The sequence below is a fragment of the Hevea brasiliensis genome, chromosome 17 (genome assembly GCF_030052815.1).
Source record: "Hevea brasiliensis isolate MT/VB/25A 57/8 chromosome 17, ASM3005281v1, whole genome shotgun sequence".
Lineage (NCBI taxonomy): Eukaryota > Viridiplantae > Streptophyta > Magnoliopsida > Malpighiales > Euphorbiaceae > Hevea > Hevea brasiliensis.
In genome coordinates this window covers 9,497,537-9,513,173 of record NC_079509.1, presented here as the reverse complement: position 1 = coordinate 9,513,173, position 15,637 = coordinate 9,497,537, and the positions used below count along the sequence as shown (strand labels likewise).

General features: G+C 34.4%; 1 protein-coding gene across 1 annotated transcript; it reads left to right on the top strand.

Annotated features, from left to right (window-relative positions):
- The first annotated feature begins 11,443 nt into the window (after nucleotides 1-11,443).
- On the top strand, nucleotides 11,444-12,461 carry LOC110660492 (snakin-2). Its single transcript, XM_021818829.2, has 4 exons — nucleotides 11,444-11,655; nucleotides 11,766-11,813; nucleotides 11,890-11,932; nucleotides 12,034-12,461. The coding sequence occupies exons 1-4, from the start codon at nucleotides 11,602-11,604 to the stop codon at nucleotides 12,216-12,218; spliced, it is 330 nt and encodes a 109-aa protein (XP_021674521.1). The 5' UTR covers nucleotides 11,444-11,601; the 3' UTR covers nucleotides 12,219-12,461.
- Nucleotides 12,462-15,637: the final 3,176 nt, after the last annotated feature.

Here is a 15,637-nt window from a genome sequence, read left to right as displayed (position 1 = left end):
TTATCAGGGGGAGACGGAAGGCTTAGATTCAAAAGGGCATAATCTGATGTCTGAGAATTAAAGAGAATCAAAATGGAGGGTCGGGATTCCGTTCAGAATATCTGTCCTTTCTCGGTCAAGGGTCTCGCCTTACGAAATGGATCCAAAGGTTGGGAATAAAAGGCGCTGAATCTGTCAACTGCTTTTGATCTGAGGGCTGCAAATCCATCCTTACAATTATAATCAACGGTGTAGATCAGGATGTACAGGGCTGCTTTAACCGTTTTGGCGTCTGGCGGCTAGGAGGGTGTCCTTGCGAATGAGATGTGTGGTGAGGATCTGATCATGCCTGCAATGCTTTAACTAACTCGGATCTAACGGTGGGGGAAGCTAATTAAAGGCCATGATCGGTAGTTATTCAACTCACTGAGTTTTCTGATCTTACGAGTCGTTCTTTGCTTTTCTGATCTTCCCATTATGACCATCCCCTTTTAGGGTCATTATTCCGATCTCTATCTCTTGCATCGGGTCCCCTCTTATTTCCCAATCTCTCTCATTCATGATCTTTCCTCTCTATCTAACTTGCATTGGTCAAAGCAATAAATTCTTCAGTTACCGATGCGTCTGCTTCAGGTTCTGTATGCAATAAATGCCGGGCTCCTATATATATGTCGAGGGATTTTTCTTTGCATATAACTTTCTCCGGTGAACCTTCAATATTTCATTCTTCAGTTCTTGGCTTTTCTGGCGAGAATACTTCCCATGACAACCACTTTAATCTTTTTCTGAATGCTTTCTTTGTTCATATCCCGAAAATGAGCAACTCCGGTGATCAGAGGTTTATGAGGGTGTCATCCGATGATAGTAAGAGAACTGGACTAATTAACTGATCAAGGTCAAAACTAACTAACGCACCGATCTCGAATCGGCCCCTCGACATAGTTCGTAGACCAATCTCTGATAAGAGGATCGCTAATTTCAATCTTAGTATCGGAGACCGCCTCTTGAAGTTCACTTGGTTCCTTACCATCTCGAGGGTCCCAATTGCAGCTCGATTCTGGTTGATGACATCAACAATGACTCCGCTCAATATCAAGAGAGTCATAGTTACCCCACCTGAGCTGTACATCTGCCCAGTATTTATTGCTGGCTTTCTGATCAAACATATCTTTTGATTCAGCCACAGGACTAGGCTTTGACATAGGCCAGCATTCTGGGCTTCGGAATAGTGCTGATTTTGAGAGATTGCCCAAATGATATAATCAGATCTTTTGAGATCGTCCAACTGATGTAATCTGATCTTTTGAGATCGCTCAAATGATGTAATCTGACCTTTTGGAAATGATATGAAATTTTTACTTGAATGTTTTTGTTTTGCTATTGCATTGGTTAGTTTTCCGATCTCTGATAAGTGTACTCGATCTGATCCTTAGACGAATCGCCATTCATCGATCCATGGGTTTGGAAATTTATTCAATCCGATGACCTTAGTTGACTGATCTCATTTATCCGATTTTTTTACTATGTTTCTGGAACCTTCTTGCGACGTGTTAAGGAGGAGCTCGGTTCCGCTAACCGATGCGTCACTTGGGACTTCGTGAGCATTCAATGCTCAGACGGGTATAAATAAGGGAAAGGTGAGTCGTTTGTTTGCTTATGTCATTTTCAGAACTTCCCCTAGCGATTCCAACACTTCCTCTCGCTTTCTAAAGTTTTCAGGCACCGATTCACACTCTGGTAAGGGTTTTGATATTTTCTCGGTTAATTTTCCTTTTTATTTTGTGAAAATGAGTGGCACCGAGGGTCAGAGAGTTGCAAGCCCGCCTTTCGTCCATATTTCGTGAACCTCGGAAGAAGGCGACGCAATTAGACCAGGTGAACGATCCAGCACAGCCATCATTCTGGTTACTGGTCCAGCTACCAGACTGAAGCGAGGAACGTCTTCGAGAAAGGAGAATCTGCCAGTTGACGAGCTACCGTCAGTCCTTAGGGAAATCGATCTACAATCCATAAGTCAAAAATACAACTGCCGTCAGTCTTTATAGAAACCGATCTCCAATCCATAAGTCAAGAATACAATCTGCAGATCGACTCTTTTGAACTGATCAGATGTCATGGCGATCTTCGGGTAGATCACTTCTTTGAAAAAGGCGATTTTATCATAGTGTACCAGGAGCAGCTGAAGTCCAGGCTTCGTTTTCCCTTGGATGGGTTTTACAAGGGCATCCTAAAATTTCACCATGTCTCGGTAGCTCAAGTGCATCCGAACTCCTGGCAGACTTTAGTAGCCTTCAGAGGCCTCTACCGAGCCAAGAAACTAGAGCCCACGGTTAGGGTCTTTGCCGAGCTGCATAGGTTTGCCCGAAGAAAGGATGACGAATTCTAGTTCTTTCAGGCGAAGCCGAATTGCGAGCTTTTCACCGATCTCCCTTCTTCGCTGAAGAACTAAAAGGATCGATTTTTCATCCTTGGGAGCAAGGATCGGAACGGCTTTGAGGGGATCCCACGTAATTGGAATTATTTAGTCCCCCAAATCCCTAAAAAGCTTACTTTAAATAAAGATGAAGACGCTATAGTGAAAGAATTAAAAACTCAGGCGGCCACCCATAAATATTCGTGCTTAGATGCGGTCATGGCCAAACTGAAATGGTGGATGATGAGGCTGGATCTCCAACGAAGATTACGAGCTTCAGCTTTCTGACTTCGGTCCTGCTACCAGTACAATCCAGATCTCTAGTCTCTCAATCTTAGCGAACTCACTGATTTCTTCTTTGTGCAGGTATGGCGGGTGGTAACGCTTCTAAAGAGAGTCGTAAACGAAAGAGGGAGGTCTCTCGAAAAGTACGAGCGATGAAAGAGGCTACTGCCACCGCTGCTCAGACACCTCGACAAGACTTGGTAGAAGTATCGAGCTCCGCTCCTCGACCTTAGGAGCAGCCGGTCTCAGAAGTAGAGGTCGTCGTCTCTCCTCCTCAGCAGATTGAATGTCCGCCTCCTCCGATCTCTTCCAATGTAGAAGGGGAGTCTTATGGCCCTACTGTTAGAACGCTCTCCTAAGGAGCTCAACTCCTTAACCAATTGCTGGAAATAAACCGTTCCACCCGAGGAAATCCTGGTCTAGCTAAGGTCATGGGCGCTTCCATCTGCTTCCAAGAAGATCGGAACCGGTTAGCTGAGGAGAGTATTGACGACATTCTAACTCAAACAATGAGTTTGGGCTTGGAGGCTATTGCAAACCAATATGTGATCAGAGAAAAAGCCTACGTCTTAAGGAAGGAGATTCTTAAGGTGGTCCAGGATGCATCAGCTGCAAAGGCTCAACTCTCCTCTGCCAATAATTACATCGCCAAACTGGAAGAAATTGTGAAGTATTGCGAAGAGAGGATAAATAAAGTGGAGCGAGAACTTGAAGTCTCCCGGGCTGGTCTATCTGCCGATCTCCCTCGTTTTTCTGAGGAACTTCAGGCGAAGGAGGAGGAGCTCCAAGTAAAGGAGTAGTAGAGTACTACAAAAGAGGCTGGGGCATATGTGAATGCCCATAACGACCTCTTGTTCAAACTAAAGAAGCGTTATCCTGAGGAGACTTCTCCTGAATGGATAAGCTCATCCTAGAGGCCGAAGAGAACAGCGATGAGGAGCACGAGGGTGAGGAGGAAGAGAGGAATGTAACTGGGGTGCAGGGCGGAGAAGACCCCCCTCGCTAATTGACTTATATATATTTTATTTTTGAAATGAATTGAAATCTTTTATATTCAATTTCTTGATGAGATCGTAAAGCATCCAAACTAAGCTGTCTGAGTACTTAATTGATTGAATGTAGTTGAACATTAAACCTGAGAGCAACTATTAATCAAAAGATGTCCATTTACTCCAAGAGATTGGAAAAATATTACACGCGAACATGAGATCGGACGGAGTCATGATCAAATACCGAATGAAACTTTAGAATATTAGAATTGCAAAGATTTGACATTGACTTGAACTTTTAAGGTCGGAACCATTATTAGACTAGATAAAAACTTTAACTTCATTTTGAGGAATATCTGGGCAATTCGAGCGAGAAGCCCGATTACAACATTAGTCAAATGAAATTCTGCGATATTTATACATAGAGAGATCGGGGAACAACAACAGGTAAGATTGGATGGTCCGGAGCCCCAATATTGACTCAAACTCATCAGATGAAGACCAAAAGATCGGAAAGTAATCTAACTTGAGCGTGAGATCGATTTGTTCCAGGGACGAGCGATCAGTAAGTTCGGAAAAGCTACCTGTGATTGGGACATCGGTCGAAAACGGATAATAAAGTTTCAATTTTAAAAGATTCTTACCTTTGAAGGTTGGCCAAAATATGATGTCTACAATCTTGTATATAGGTGATTTGTGTTTAATAGTGCTTTCATGTTTGTACTAAGTATGAGTATACGGGTATGTGTTGGCTCCGACTAGTTATATATGAAAATAGGTGTTTAGTCAAGATGTGATCCGTTACCCTAAGTAAATAGGGATAAAATCCTATGTCCATTTAAATTGTTCTTGATAAATTAAGCTCCTAGTCAGGACAAATAGTCTTAGTCAGAAAAGTGTTTCTGACTAGAAAGCCTTATTAATCAAAAATTAGAATTAGAATGAGAACATATGATTTTAAACAATAAGATTTTGACATAAACTATGACTTTAGCTAGAATCGGGATTTTGTAACGAAAAGATTTTAGTGCATAGTATATATAGTCAAGGTTAATGAGTTAAGAATTAATTCATAACTAATTGGGTAGTCATAGTACACTATGCTAAGTGTCAACCATGATTTATGAGAAATAAAAGTGAAAAGGGAATTTCACTTTAAATATGGAATAGTTCCAATATTATTAAAGAGTTAATATTATTCTCATTGCCAATTAGTGATGAACCTAAAAAGTCACACACATAAAGAACAATATGATCAAAGCATAATTAATTTGATTAATTGATTAAATGGTTTAGTTAATTAATCAAATTAATAATTTTAGTTTACAATTAGATTGTAAAATCTCTAGCATAACTTAAAACTAAATTCATCAATGGAAGTAATGAAATTAATATTTAAAGTGTTTAAATGTAAACTTAATTAATTATAAGGAAAGAAATTAATTTGGTTAATTTGACTTTAGTCAAAGGAGAGAGAAAGTGGTAGTTAATTAGTATTTTTTTTTATAATATTAATTAATTAAAATTTTAATTTCTTAATTATTTTAACTTGACAAGTGGCCTAATAAGAATTAGAAAACACATTTGATTGTGGAATTAAATGTGGATACTTGTTAAGTTAATCATAATTAGGGAAATTAAAATATTTAAAAATAAAAGAAGAGAAAAATAAAATGAGTCTTCTTCTTCCTCTCCTTTTGCCGTCCACTCTCTCTCTCCTAAAACCAAAATTTCCATCTTATTTCTTCCTTGTATGCTTAATCCAAGAGAGATTAGTTACTGTAACTCTTGAATTAAAGGTAAAGAAAGTGTTTTTCTACACTTTCATAAAGTTAAAACCTAAAAAAGCCCTAAACTTTTCCTTGTGCGAGGTTGGCCGAAACTAGAGGGATCACAAGCAATTTTGGTTCAATTAAAGAAGCTTTAATCAAGTTGTTTATGTGGACAAACTAGAGGATCAACATTTTATGGTCTACTCTACCCGGCTGAAATTTGATTCTGCGCCTTTGGGGTAAAATCCTTAAACTTTAACATTAGTTTCCTGATGGCAATTAGAATTGTTAGCAATGGAGTTACAATTTGTTGTAATCAAAATATGTATTTTTGCAATAGAATAAAAGGTTTGTATGTTGTATGAAACACTAGGATTGAAAATTTTAAAATTGCTAATTTTGCACCCTATAGTGTAATTTTCTTTCATGTTCTTTTTGATGATTCATTTTTGGCCAATCGAAATTATGTATTCACAACTAAGGGCCATCCTTTACCGGTGCTAAGTGCTTGGCATGATAGGCTTTTAGAAACATACATCCCTTTGAACTGGACCTACTTCAAGGTTTTTCTTTGCCTTTCTCCATGTGCATTGTGTTAAAATGTTAAGATTTTTCTGTTATACTCTTAGTAAATGTTAATCTGTTGTACTGCTAACTAAAGCAAGTTATGTTAGGTTATTTTGTATGGTCATCCTTATTTCAAGGCTTTTTGAATGTAAAATATCTCATATTAGGTAAAGTAGGTTTGACTTGCTTATTTTGTATTAAAATCAGCATGTATATGTAAAGTATGCTGCAGAAGTTAATATATGAAGATCCTTGAAAAGTTTCTTTCTATTTTTTTTTTTTTTTAATGCCTTTGCTAAAAATCTATCAAATGATATCAGAGCTGATTTCTTAAGGGATCTGTGATCAAAGGAAGGAAGAAGGAAGTCCAAGCAAAAAGAAGAGAAATAAGGATGTCCTCCAACAACTATCTAGGAACAGGTCCTCCTATGTTTACTGGGGAAAATTACCACATATGGGTTATAAAGATGAAGGCTTATCTCAAAGCCTTAAATCTATGGGAAGCAGTGGAAGTAGGACCAGAACCAGCACCTCTAGGCCCTGATCCCACATTGGCACAGATAAAGAACTATGAAGAGGAGAAAGCCAAAAAGCCTAGAGCTTTGACATGCATTCACTCAGCCTTGTCAGAAGTGATCTTCACCAGGATAATGGCTTGTGAGTCACCAAAGAAGCTTGGGAGAAACTAAGGGAAAAGTTTGAAGGAAGTGATAGGGTCAAGTCAGTTAAGCTACTGACTCTTAAGAGGGAATTTGAGAATTTGAGAATGAAGGAAGGTTAAAGTGTAAAGGATTATTCTTCAAAGTTACTTGATTTAGTCAACAAAATCAAGTTAGTTGGAGATGAATTTCCAGATGAGAGGGTGGTTGAGAAAATAATGATTAATTTACCAGCCAGGTTTGAGTTCAAGATTTCAGCCATAGAAGAATCTTGTGACCTCAAAACACTGAATGTTGCTGAACTCATTAGCAAACTTCAAGTACAGGAGCAAAGGTCGATTATAAGGGATTAAGAAGTGTCTGAAGGGGCTTTACAAGCCAGGCAAAAGGGAAAGCAGCAATAGGAATGAAGGATTCAGGAAAGAAGGGCAAGTTTCCTCCTTGTAATTCTTATCACAGAACCAACCATCTAGAAAAGGATTGTTGGTTTAAAGGTAAACCACCCATCCAATGTAGATTTTGCAAGAAATTGGGACATGTTCAGAAGAGTTGTAAGATGAAACAGAACCAAAATCAAGAAAGGTCTTCTCAGTAAGCAAATTACACTGAAGAAGAAGAGGATGAGCCTAAAGGAAGCTTGTTCATGGTAACACAAAGCATTTAGCCTGCTGGGAAACACATATGGTATATTGATAGTGGTTGTATAAGCCATATGTCAAAGAATGAAAGCATTTTCAGTAAGCTAGACAAATCTATTAGAACCAAGGTTAAACTTGGAAATGGAGAGGTGGTTGAAGCTCAAGGCAAAGGATCCATAGTAGTTCAAACTAAATAAGGTACCAAATACATCCATAATGTACTTTTTATACCTTGTCTAACTCAGAACTTGCTTAGTGTTGCTCAAATGCTGCAAAATGGGTATTCATTGTTCTTTAAAGGAAATTATTGTTTCATTTATGATGGTGAAGATAATTTAATTGTTGAATTGCCTATGTTGGATAAAAGCTTTCCATTAAATTGGAATTGTGTTAAAGAATGTGCAAAATTTATGAAATTTGATGAATCTAAGTTATGGCACAAAAGGTATGGGCATTGCAGCTATAACTCACTTTCTCTGCTGCAAAAGGAGGATTTGGTGAAGGTTTGCCTAAGATTATACAACCAAGTGCTGTGTGTGCATCTTGTCAAATGGGAAAACAACATAGGCTGGCTTTCCCTAATGCAAGCTCATGGAGAGCTAAAGAGAGGCTTGAACTAGTGCACACAGATGTGTGTGGACCCATGAAAAATGAATCTTTAAGCAGAAACAAGTATTTTGTACTTTTCATTGATGACCTGACCCGGATGACCTGGATTTACTTCATTAGTCACAAATCTCAAGTCCTTACTGTATTTAAAAAGTTCAAAAAGATGGTTGAAGCTAAATCTGGGTGTAAGCTAAAGGCATTGTGGTCAGACAATGTTGTAGGGTTAAAATGGGTGTACAGGGCTAAAATGAATCCAGATGGGTCTTTGCACAAGCTGAAGGCCAGACTTATGGTGAAGGGATATGCTCAACAACCTAGTTTGGATTTCAGTAACACATTTGCACCAGTTGCTCGGCATGATACTGTCAGACTCTTGATAGCTCTAGCAGCTCAATGTGAATGGAAAATATTCCATCCAAATGTGAAGTCTGCTTTTTTGAATGGTGAGCTGCAGGAAGAGATCTTTGTTGAACAACCTCAAGGGTATGAAATTGCAGGCAAGGAATGGATGGTTTATAAGCTCCATAAGGCTTTATATGGACTGAAGCAGGCTCCAAGAGCCTGGTATAGCAAGGTGGATTCATACTTGTTCGATTGTGGTTTCAGGAGGAGTGAAAATGAGGTCACTTTCTGCACAAGAAAAGAAAAAGGAGGGAGAATGCTCATAGTGTCCTTATATGTTGATGATTTACTTGTCACAGGGAATGATGAAGTGCAAATTATCAAGTTTAAGGCGGAAATGGAAAAGATTTTTGAAATGACTGATTTGGGGGAAATGAAATACTTTCTTGGAATGGAAATTCAACAGGAAGAAAGGGGAATCTTCATATCTCAGCAGAAGTATGCTTCAGATCTTCTTAAAAGATTCAAAATGGAGGGATGTAAGGCTGTATCAACTCCATTGGTGGCCAATAAGAAGTTGTCAAAGGAAAATGCAGGTGCAAGGGCAGATTCTACAAATTGCAGGAGTTTAATTGGAAGTTTATTGTATTTAACCATAACCAGGCCTGATTTGATGTATACAACAAGTTTGTTGTCAAGATTCATGCAAGAATCTAGTGAAAAGCATATGGTAGCTGCTAAAAGGTTCCTTAGATATGTGAAGGGTACTCTGGACGATGGTATTTGGTTCAAATCAGAAAGATCAGTTATCTTGCAATGCTTTTCTGGGAGTGATTGGGCTGGGAGTTTGGATGATTCCAAAAGCACATCAGGATATGCTTTCTCCCTAGGGTCTGGTGTGTTCTTATGGAGTTCAAGGAAGCAGGAAGTTGTTGCTCTATCCTCTGCAAAAGCAGAGTACGTAGCAGCTACTGGTGCCACAAATCAAGCTACCTGGTTAAGAAAAGTGATGGAAGATTTGAATTTGAGTCAAAATAGTGCTACCGTGATTTGGGTGGATAACAAATCTGCAATCTCCGTGGCAAAGAATTCTGTTTTACATGGCAGGTCAAAGCACATAAAAGTGAAGTTTCATGCTTTAAGGCAAGCTGAAGCAAGTCAAGAAATTAAGCTGGAACATTGCAAGTCAGAGGAACAGATTGCTGACATTATGACCAAGAGTATACGGAAGGCTAAATTTGAGATGCAAAGGAGGCAGCTTGGAGTATTGAAGAAAAATCTTAAGGAGGAGTGTTAAAATGTTAAGATTTTTCTGTTATATTCTTAGTAAATGTTAATCTGTTGTACTGCTAACTAAAGCAAGTAATGTTAGGTTATTTTGTATGGTCATCCTTACTTCAAGGCTTTTTGAATGTAAAAAATCTCATATTAGGTAAAGTAGGTTTTGACTTGCTTGTTTTGTATTAAAATTAGCATGTATATGTAAAGTATGCTGCAGAAGTTAACATATGAAGATCCTTGAAGAGTTTCTTTATATATATATATTTTTTTTTTTCTATGCCTTTGCTAAAAATCTATCACAATGTTCCATTTTTGAGGGAATTTATGCTCATCAAACAACAAGAACTTCCACATTTCAGAAATGTAAAAATTCAGACTGTTCAGTCTGATCTCAATCTCTATCAGACTAGCATTCGTTGTATTACTTTGCAGTTTGCAATTCTTTCCCTGTTGAATTAAACACAAAATCTTTACTCATTGTTAAATGAAAGCATTTGCTTCCTTAGAGTGAAAAACAAATAACACAAGCAAGTGCAATGTCTCAGCGAGTCTGTCCGGCAAGGCGGCAATGAGTTTTAGTTCGGGAGATGGCAACCAAAGGGTTAAGAATTCTTGCCGTGTCCCTGATGCTTGTAGCTACCACAGGTGTTTTATTGATGAGAAATGTGGGGTTGACTGACTATTTGCAGGAGAAGATAATGCAGAATTGCTGGCAACTGTGGACTATGGTCATTCATATGAAATTGATAAATAGGCATTCGGTCGTGACATACAACAAATTTATCACAGAAAAAGAAAAAATAAAAAAGGGAATCCTCTGGTATAAGAATATGAATGTGAAAAGAAAGTTACGTCTGAGGTATGTGATCTAACACCAGTCGAGTAGGATTAAATAGAAAAGGAAGAAACAAGTATAGAAATTCTTGACTGTAATGCAGTTTTGTAATTAGATCTCATTTTTAAAGTTTAATTGGATTTGGGTCATTACTTAGAAGGTATATGGTAGACTTTGTAAGGAGATTGATGTCTGATTTGGAGACAACCATTTTCCTCATCCATTATAAGCATGTCCTCGTCAAGATAAAATACCTAAACACAATAAGACGAGGTCGTACTTTGTCATGCGTCGGCTACACTGGGACCGAATCCACAGCTTTTCTCCCTGTGACAACTTTACAATGTAACCAGCAACCGCAAGTTGCCAGCCAGGTACATCAAGAGCTGGTTTCCACACCTAAGTCCAGCTGTATTGCCCGCCCAGATCAAATCAAAACAAATCATTAATCAATTCGTTTGGTTGAATGATAAAGATTTTAGTAACTATCCTATTTTTATTTCACGAACCAAAAGAATTTTTATTAGGGACCCGATAGTAAAGTGTGTTCACAGTTCAAACAGCTCAGGTGGGTCAGTTTCAGTTTCTGCCAGTGCAATTTGTCGTGATTTGTGAATTTGATAAGAGATATTTTATGATCATCAATGATCAAAATCACAGTACTATAGTTACAATTTTGGCGATGACAGGTCCAAACCTACTTTTCTGAGCCTACATTGCCAGGACCATTTCGTTCAAAGGAGCGCAAACCAGCTGTATCTGTAATGAAAGCATCAACAAAGTGGGACATTTTTCATATATCAATCTTGCTTTTCGATTTCAATACCATCATACCATCCAAATCGACTCTTCATTGATCCATAAAGATCATTAATTTTTCCTTTTTAACTTCCATGAATGATAACAGTAAGGGAAAAATGAAATACAAAATTTTGCTTCATTTGATATAGAATAGAGTACAATACAAAATTTTCATCTTAATTTGGAGTCACACACGTAAAAAATAAGTGAATATTAAAAAAAATATATAGAGATGAGTATGAGTCGACATGCATCCCGTCAACTCAAGTCCTATTGTAATTATTAGCAGAATAAACGACTAGTTTAGTCAAGCCAGCAGCCAGTGATATCAATATGCCCCCTCTATAAAGAGCACGCACTGCGATACCCACACGGCCACACCGCACTATACACTAAATTGCTTCTTCGCTTCGCTTTCTCTACTGGCAGCCATGGCAGTCCGTTTGCTTCTTGTATCGGCCGTTTTGCTCTTCTGCCTTGCAGAGGTAAAGGCTGGTTTTCATTTTCAATTTCAGATATGGGTTCTTCTTGCCAAACACTCTGCACGCCTTGTAAAGTTCAACCCATTTTGTTCTTGAATACTGCATACTTGCAGGTTTCATCTGATCTCAAGATAGAAGAAGAAATTGCTCATATTACCCAGGCAAGACGACACATATATATCTATATATTTGCATGCATGTTTCTAGTGCTGATGTATATATGGGTTTTCCCCACAGATTGGTGTTAGAGGTGGAAACAGGAGGCTCATGCAAGAAATGGGTGGGTGTCACTGATATCCTAATTTAGTATTTGGATTTGTGTTGTCTAATTAATAAATCTTATTGTACTTGTAATTTTTTGTTGTCTACTTAATTAATCAGATTGTGGAGGGCTATGCAAGCAGAGGTGCAGCCTCCACTCAAGGCCTAATTTGTGCAATAGAGCATGTGGCACGTGCTGTGTGAGGTGTAAGTGTGTGCCACCAGGGACCTCAGGGAACAGAGAAGTATGTGGGAAATGCTATACAGAGATGACCACCCATGGCAACAAGACCAAGTGCCCTTAGGCTGCCCACTGCATGCGCACGTTTTGGCTTTCCGTTTGTGTGTTTTGTCAGCTTGAGAGGTGTTGCTGTACTAGAATCTCAGTAAATGCAAAATGTGTATGAAGTTAAAATTCAATGGTGGGTTGGGCTCTGTGCTGTTTATCTTTTAGGAACCTTCGCAACTTTCAGCCTCAGCAGATGAGTTGGGCTGATGGCCTTTTTTAATACTGTGTTTGAATCTGAGTTGAGCTCTCTTTCTTTTTAGTACATTATTTTTGGCGATTTAAATTTAATTTAATTGATATTTTAAAATTTTGGATATGTTTCTATTTTTAAAAGTTTTAATTAATTCATTTATATGTATACATAGAATTATTTAAATATTTTGAATTTCATTTATTTTTATAAAATAATTTATTAGAAAAAATATATTTTTTTATTCGATGAGTATTTGTGTTACGTACTTATTTGTTTGATATTACTGTAAACTATATATATTAATTAAAAAATATTAAAATTATTTGGATCACATATATACAAAAGTCTCTTTCAGTAAAACCTCTCCTTTCAATATTTTAGATTATCAGCAATATATGCATTTCTTACTAAATCATATAACAATGACATATGATAACAATTACAATAACTATCATTTCAATTATCAATAGAGTAGTGATACATGGATCAAGTTGATCCACGTGGATTAATGGGGAGATTTTGTATTTTTACATTATTACTTTTTTATAATTTTTATAAAATTTCCCTAAGTAAATGTTTAAAATTTGAAATTTAAATTTTAAATGTGTAAAAGAAAATCTCTCTTATATTTATATTTATATTTATATTAATTTTAAAAGTATCGTAAGTTTCAATACAAATTATAACTTACAATAAAAATTATTATTTTTTACACACATGCTAATAAATTATGTTTATTACAATAAAAAAATTTAAATTTTATTATCTTAATCTTAATAATGTGTCATAATATGTTAAATATATATTCATAGGTTATTATATGAGTATTATTTAATTTATCTTATATATAATATATGTATCATTAGGCTTTGAATATTATATACTTATTACATATTTATAGAGTAAACCTCATTCATCTTATCATGTGATACATGTATTATTATGTTTTTAATACTATATATTATATATTTACATGTACTCCCAATATAAACCTTATTAATCTTAATAATATGTTATTAGGTACTAAATATATATTTATAAATTGTTATGTATAGTCATTAATTTTTTAAATCGAATGTGTTATATATTTTTAAAATAGACTTAATTAAACACTCATGAGATGTTATGTAGGTCTTAATTATTTTATCAATGTGTTATTATAGTTTAAATCGACTATATTATTTACTCATAATACTATATAGACCTTAATTATCTTGTGAATGTATTATTATTTTTTAAATTATATATGTTATATACTTTAAATAATACATAAGACTTTATTATACACTCATAAAGTACTATGTAGCCTTAATTATTTTATCAATATATCTTTAGGTTCAATACATAATATATTATGTACTTATAAAAAACTATCTAAAACTTAATTCTTCTTATCTATATTCATTATAATTTATATTAAATATATTATATACTTATGAGTAAGTCTATAAACCTTAATTATCTTATCAATGTATTATTATAGTTTAAATTAATTATACTATATACTCATAAGTATCATATAAGCATTAATTATATTATCAATATATCATTATTCTTTAGATCATATAAATTATAAATGTTTAAAATACTATATGTAAGACTTAATTATATACTTATAAAGTATTATATAAGTCTTAGTTATTTGGGATAGCAACAGGTTGGTATTTGTGGGTATTAGATTCGACCAAACTTTAATAAGACGAGTTTGGACAATATATAATCGGATTTGAAATATGTTCGAGTTTGCGTAATGATACGTAATAATACCCGTGACAGTTACGAGTCAGCACATATTTTATATATTGGGTATTCATTATCAAAATCCACTTACATAAATAATAAATTAAATATAAAATATATATTTTTTATAATATTTTTTATACATTTTATTTAAAAAATTTATTTAATTATTTTGTGAAATTATTAAATTTTAAAATATAATTATTAATAACAAATATTTTTATGTATATTATTAATTAAAATATATAAAATTAAATGGGTTTGGTAATTTTTTGGGAATAATAATTAAATTTGGGATGGGTTATGGTAATTTATGATAAATTTTAATCGGGTTTGAGACAAGTTTAATTATTGGGACTATTAATTGAGTTTAAATTTGGATATGGTGATTTTTGCGGATACTCTACCTGTTATCATCCTTATTAATTATCTAATCAACACATCATTCGATTTTATACTTGATATATTATATAATAACAAAATATTATATAAGACTTATATAGAACACACTATATACTTTTCTATATATATATATATATATATATATATATATAGAGCCTTATTTTTCGATTTAAAAGTTAAAATTTAATATAATTATATCATTTTAATGTATACTTTAGTCAATATTATATTTAAATTTTTAAATATAATTAAAGTATGAAAACATATTATTCTCTTAGCTATTATGACATATTCAAGTTTTCATCGATGAAGAATGGAGAAGGCAATCTTTGAATATATGAGGGGAAAATAAATGAATATTTTTCTTCAAAGTGTATTCTTTTTAATCTGTGCAAGGAAAAAAAACATGTAGAAGAAAGTTAATATTCAATTTTTTATTTACTATAATTCATTCAAAAAATATTGAAAATGAAAACATAATAATAATGTTATTTATTAAAAAAACCAAAAATAATAAAAGAAAGTGGAGAAAAGTGTAAAATGAGGGAATTAGAGTATAATGTCGGGGAAAACTTCTCACTTTGCTTTCAAAACTAATTGAGGGTATTTCATCATATTATTAAAAATATATTGATCCACATTAATTAATTATAGATCAATTTGATCTAAGAACTTTTTATGTTCTCAATAATATAATCATCACTACTCTAATAATTATTGCAATGAGTAATTAATCACAACTTGAATCGAACCGACCTAACATTTTAATTTAAATCGTAAAATCAAAGTATAATTTAATTACAATTTTAAGTAATTATATATTTACTAAGTGGTAGAAAGTATTTGATATAAAAAAAAAGATTTTTAAAAAATTACTAAATTGTTTATCAAATAATAAGTAGTATTAACTTAATTTTTTATTATAAAATTATCAAAACATATTTAAATTATATTACAATATATAATTAAATTTTAAAAATAAATAACTAAATATTTTTATAATTTTTTTATTGGAAAATTATAAAAATAATTTTAAATTAATTAGAGTTGGTATAAATAATCTATTTGAATCAATGTTAAAGAGGAGTACAGCCAAAAAC

Coding starts and splice junctions, on each gene's coding strand:
- LOC110660492 (XM_021818829.2), top strand. CDS start 11,602: ATGGCAGTCCGTTTGCTTCTTGTATCGGCCGTTTTGCTCTTCTGCCTT. Junction 11,814..11,889: donor AAATTGCTCATATTACCCAG/GCAAGACGACAC, acceptor TTTTCCCCACAG/ATTGGTGTTAGAGGTGGAAA. Junction 11,933..12,033: donor GAGGCTCATGCAAGAAATGG/GTGGGTGTCACT, acceptor TTAATTAATCAG/ATTGTGGAGGGCTATGCAAG.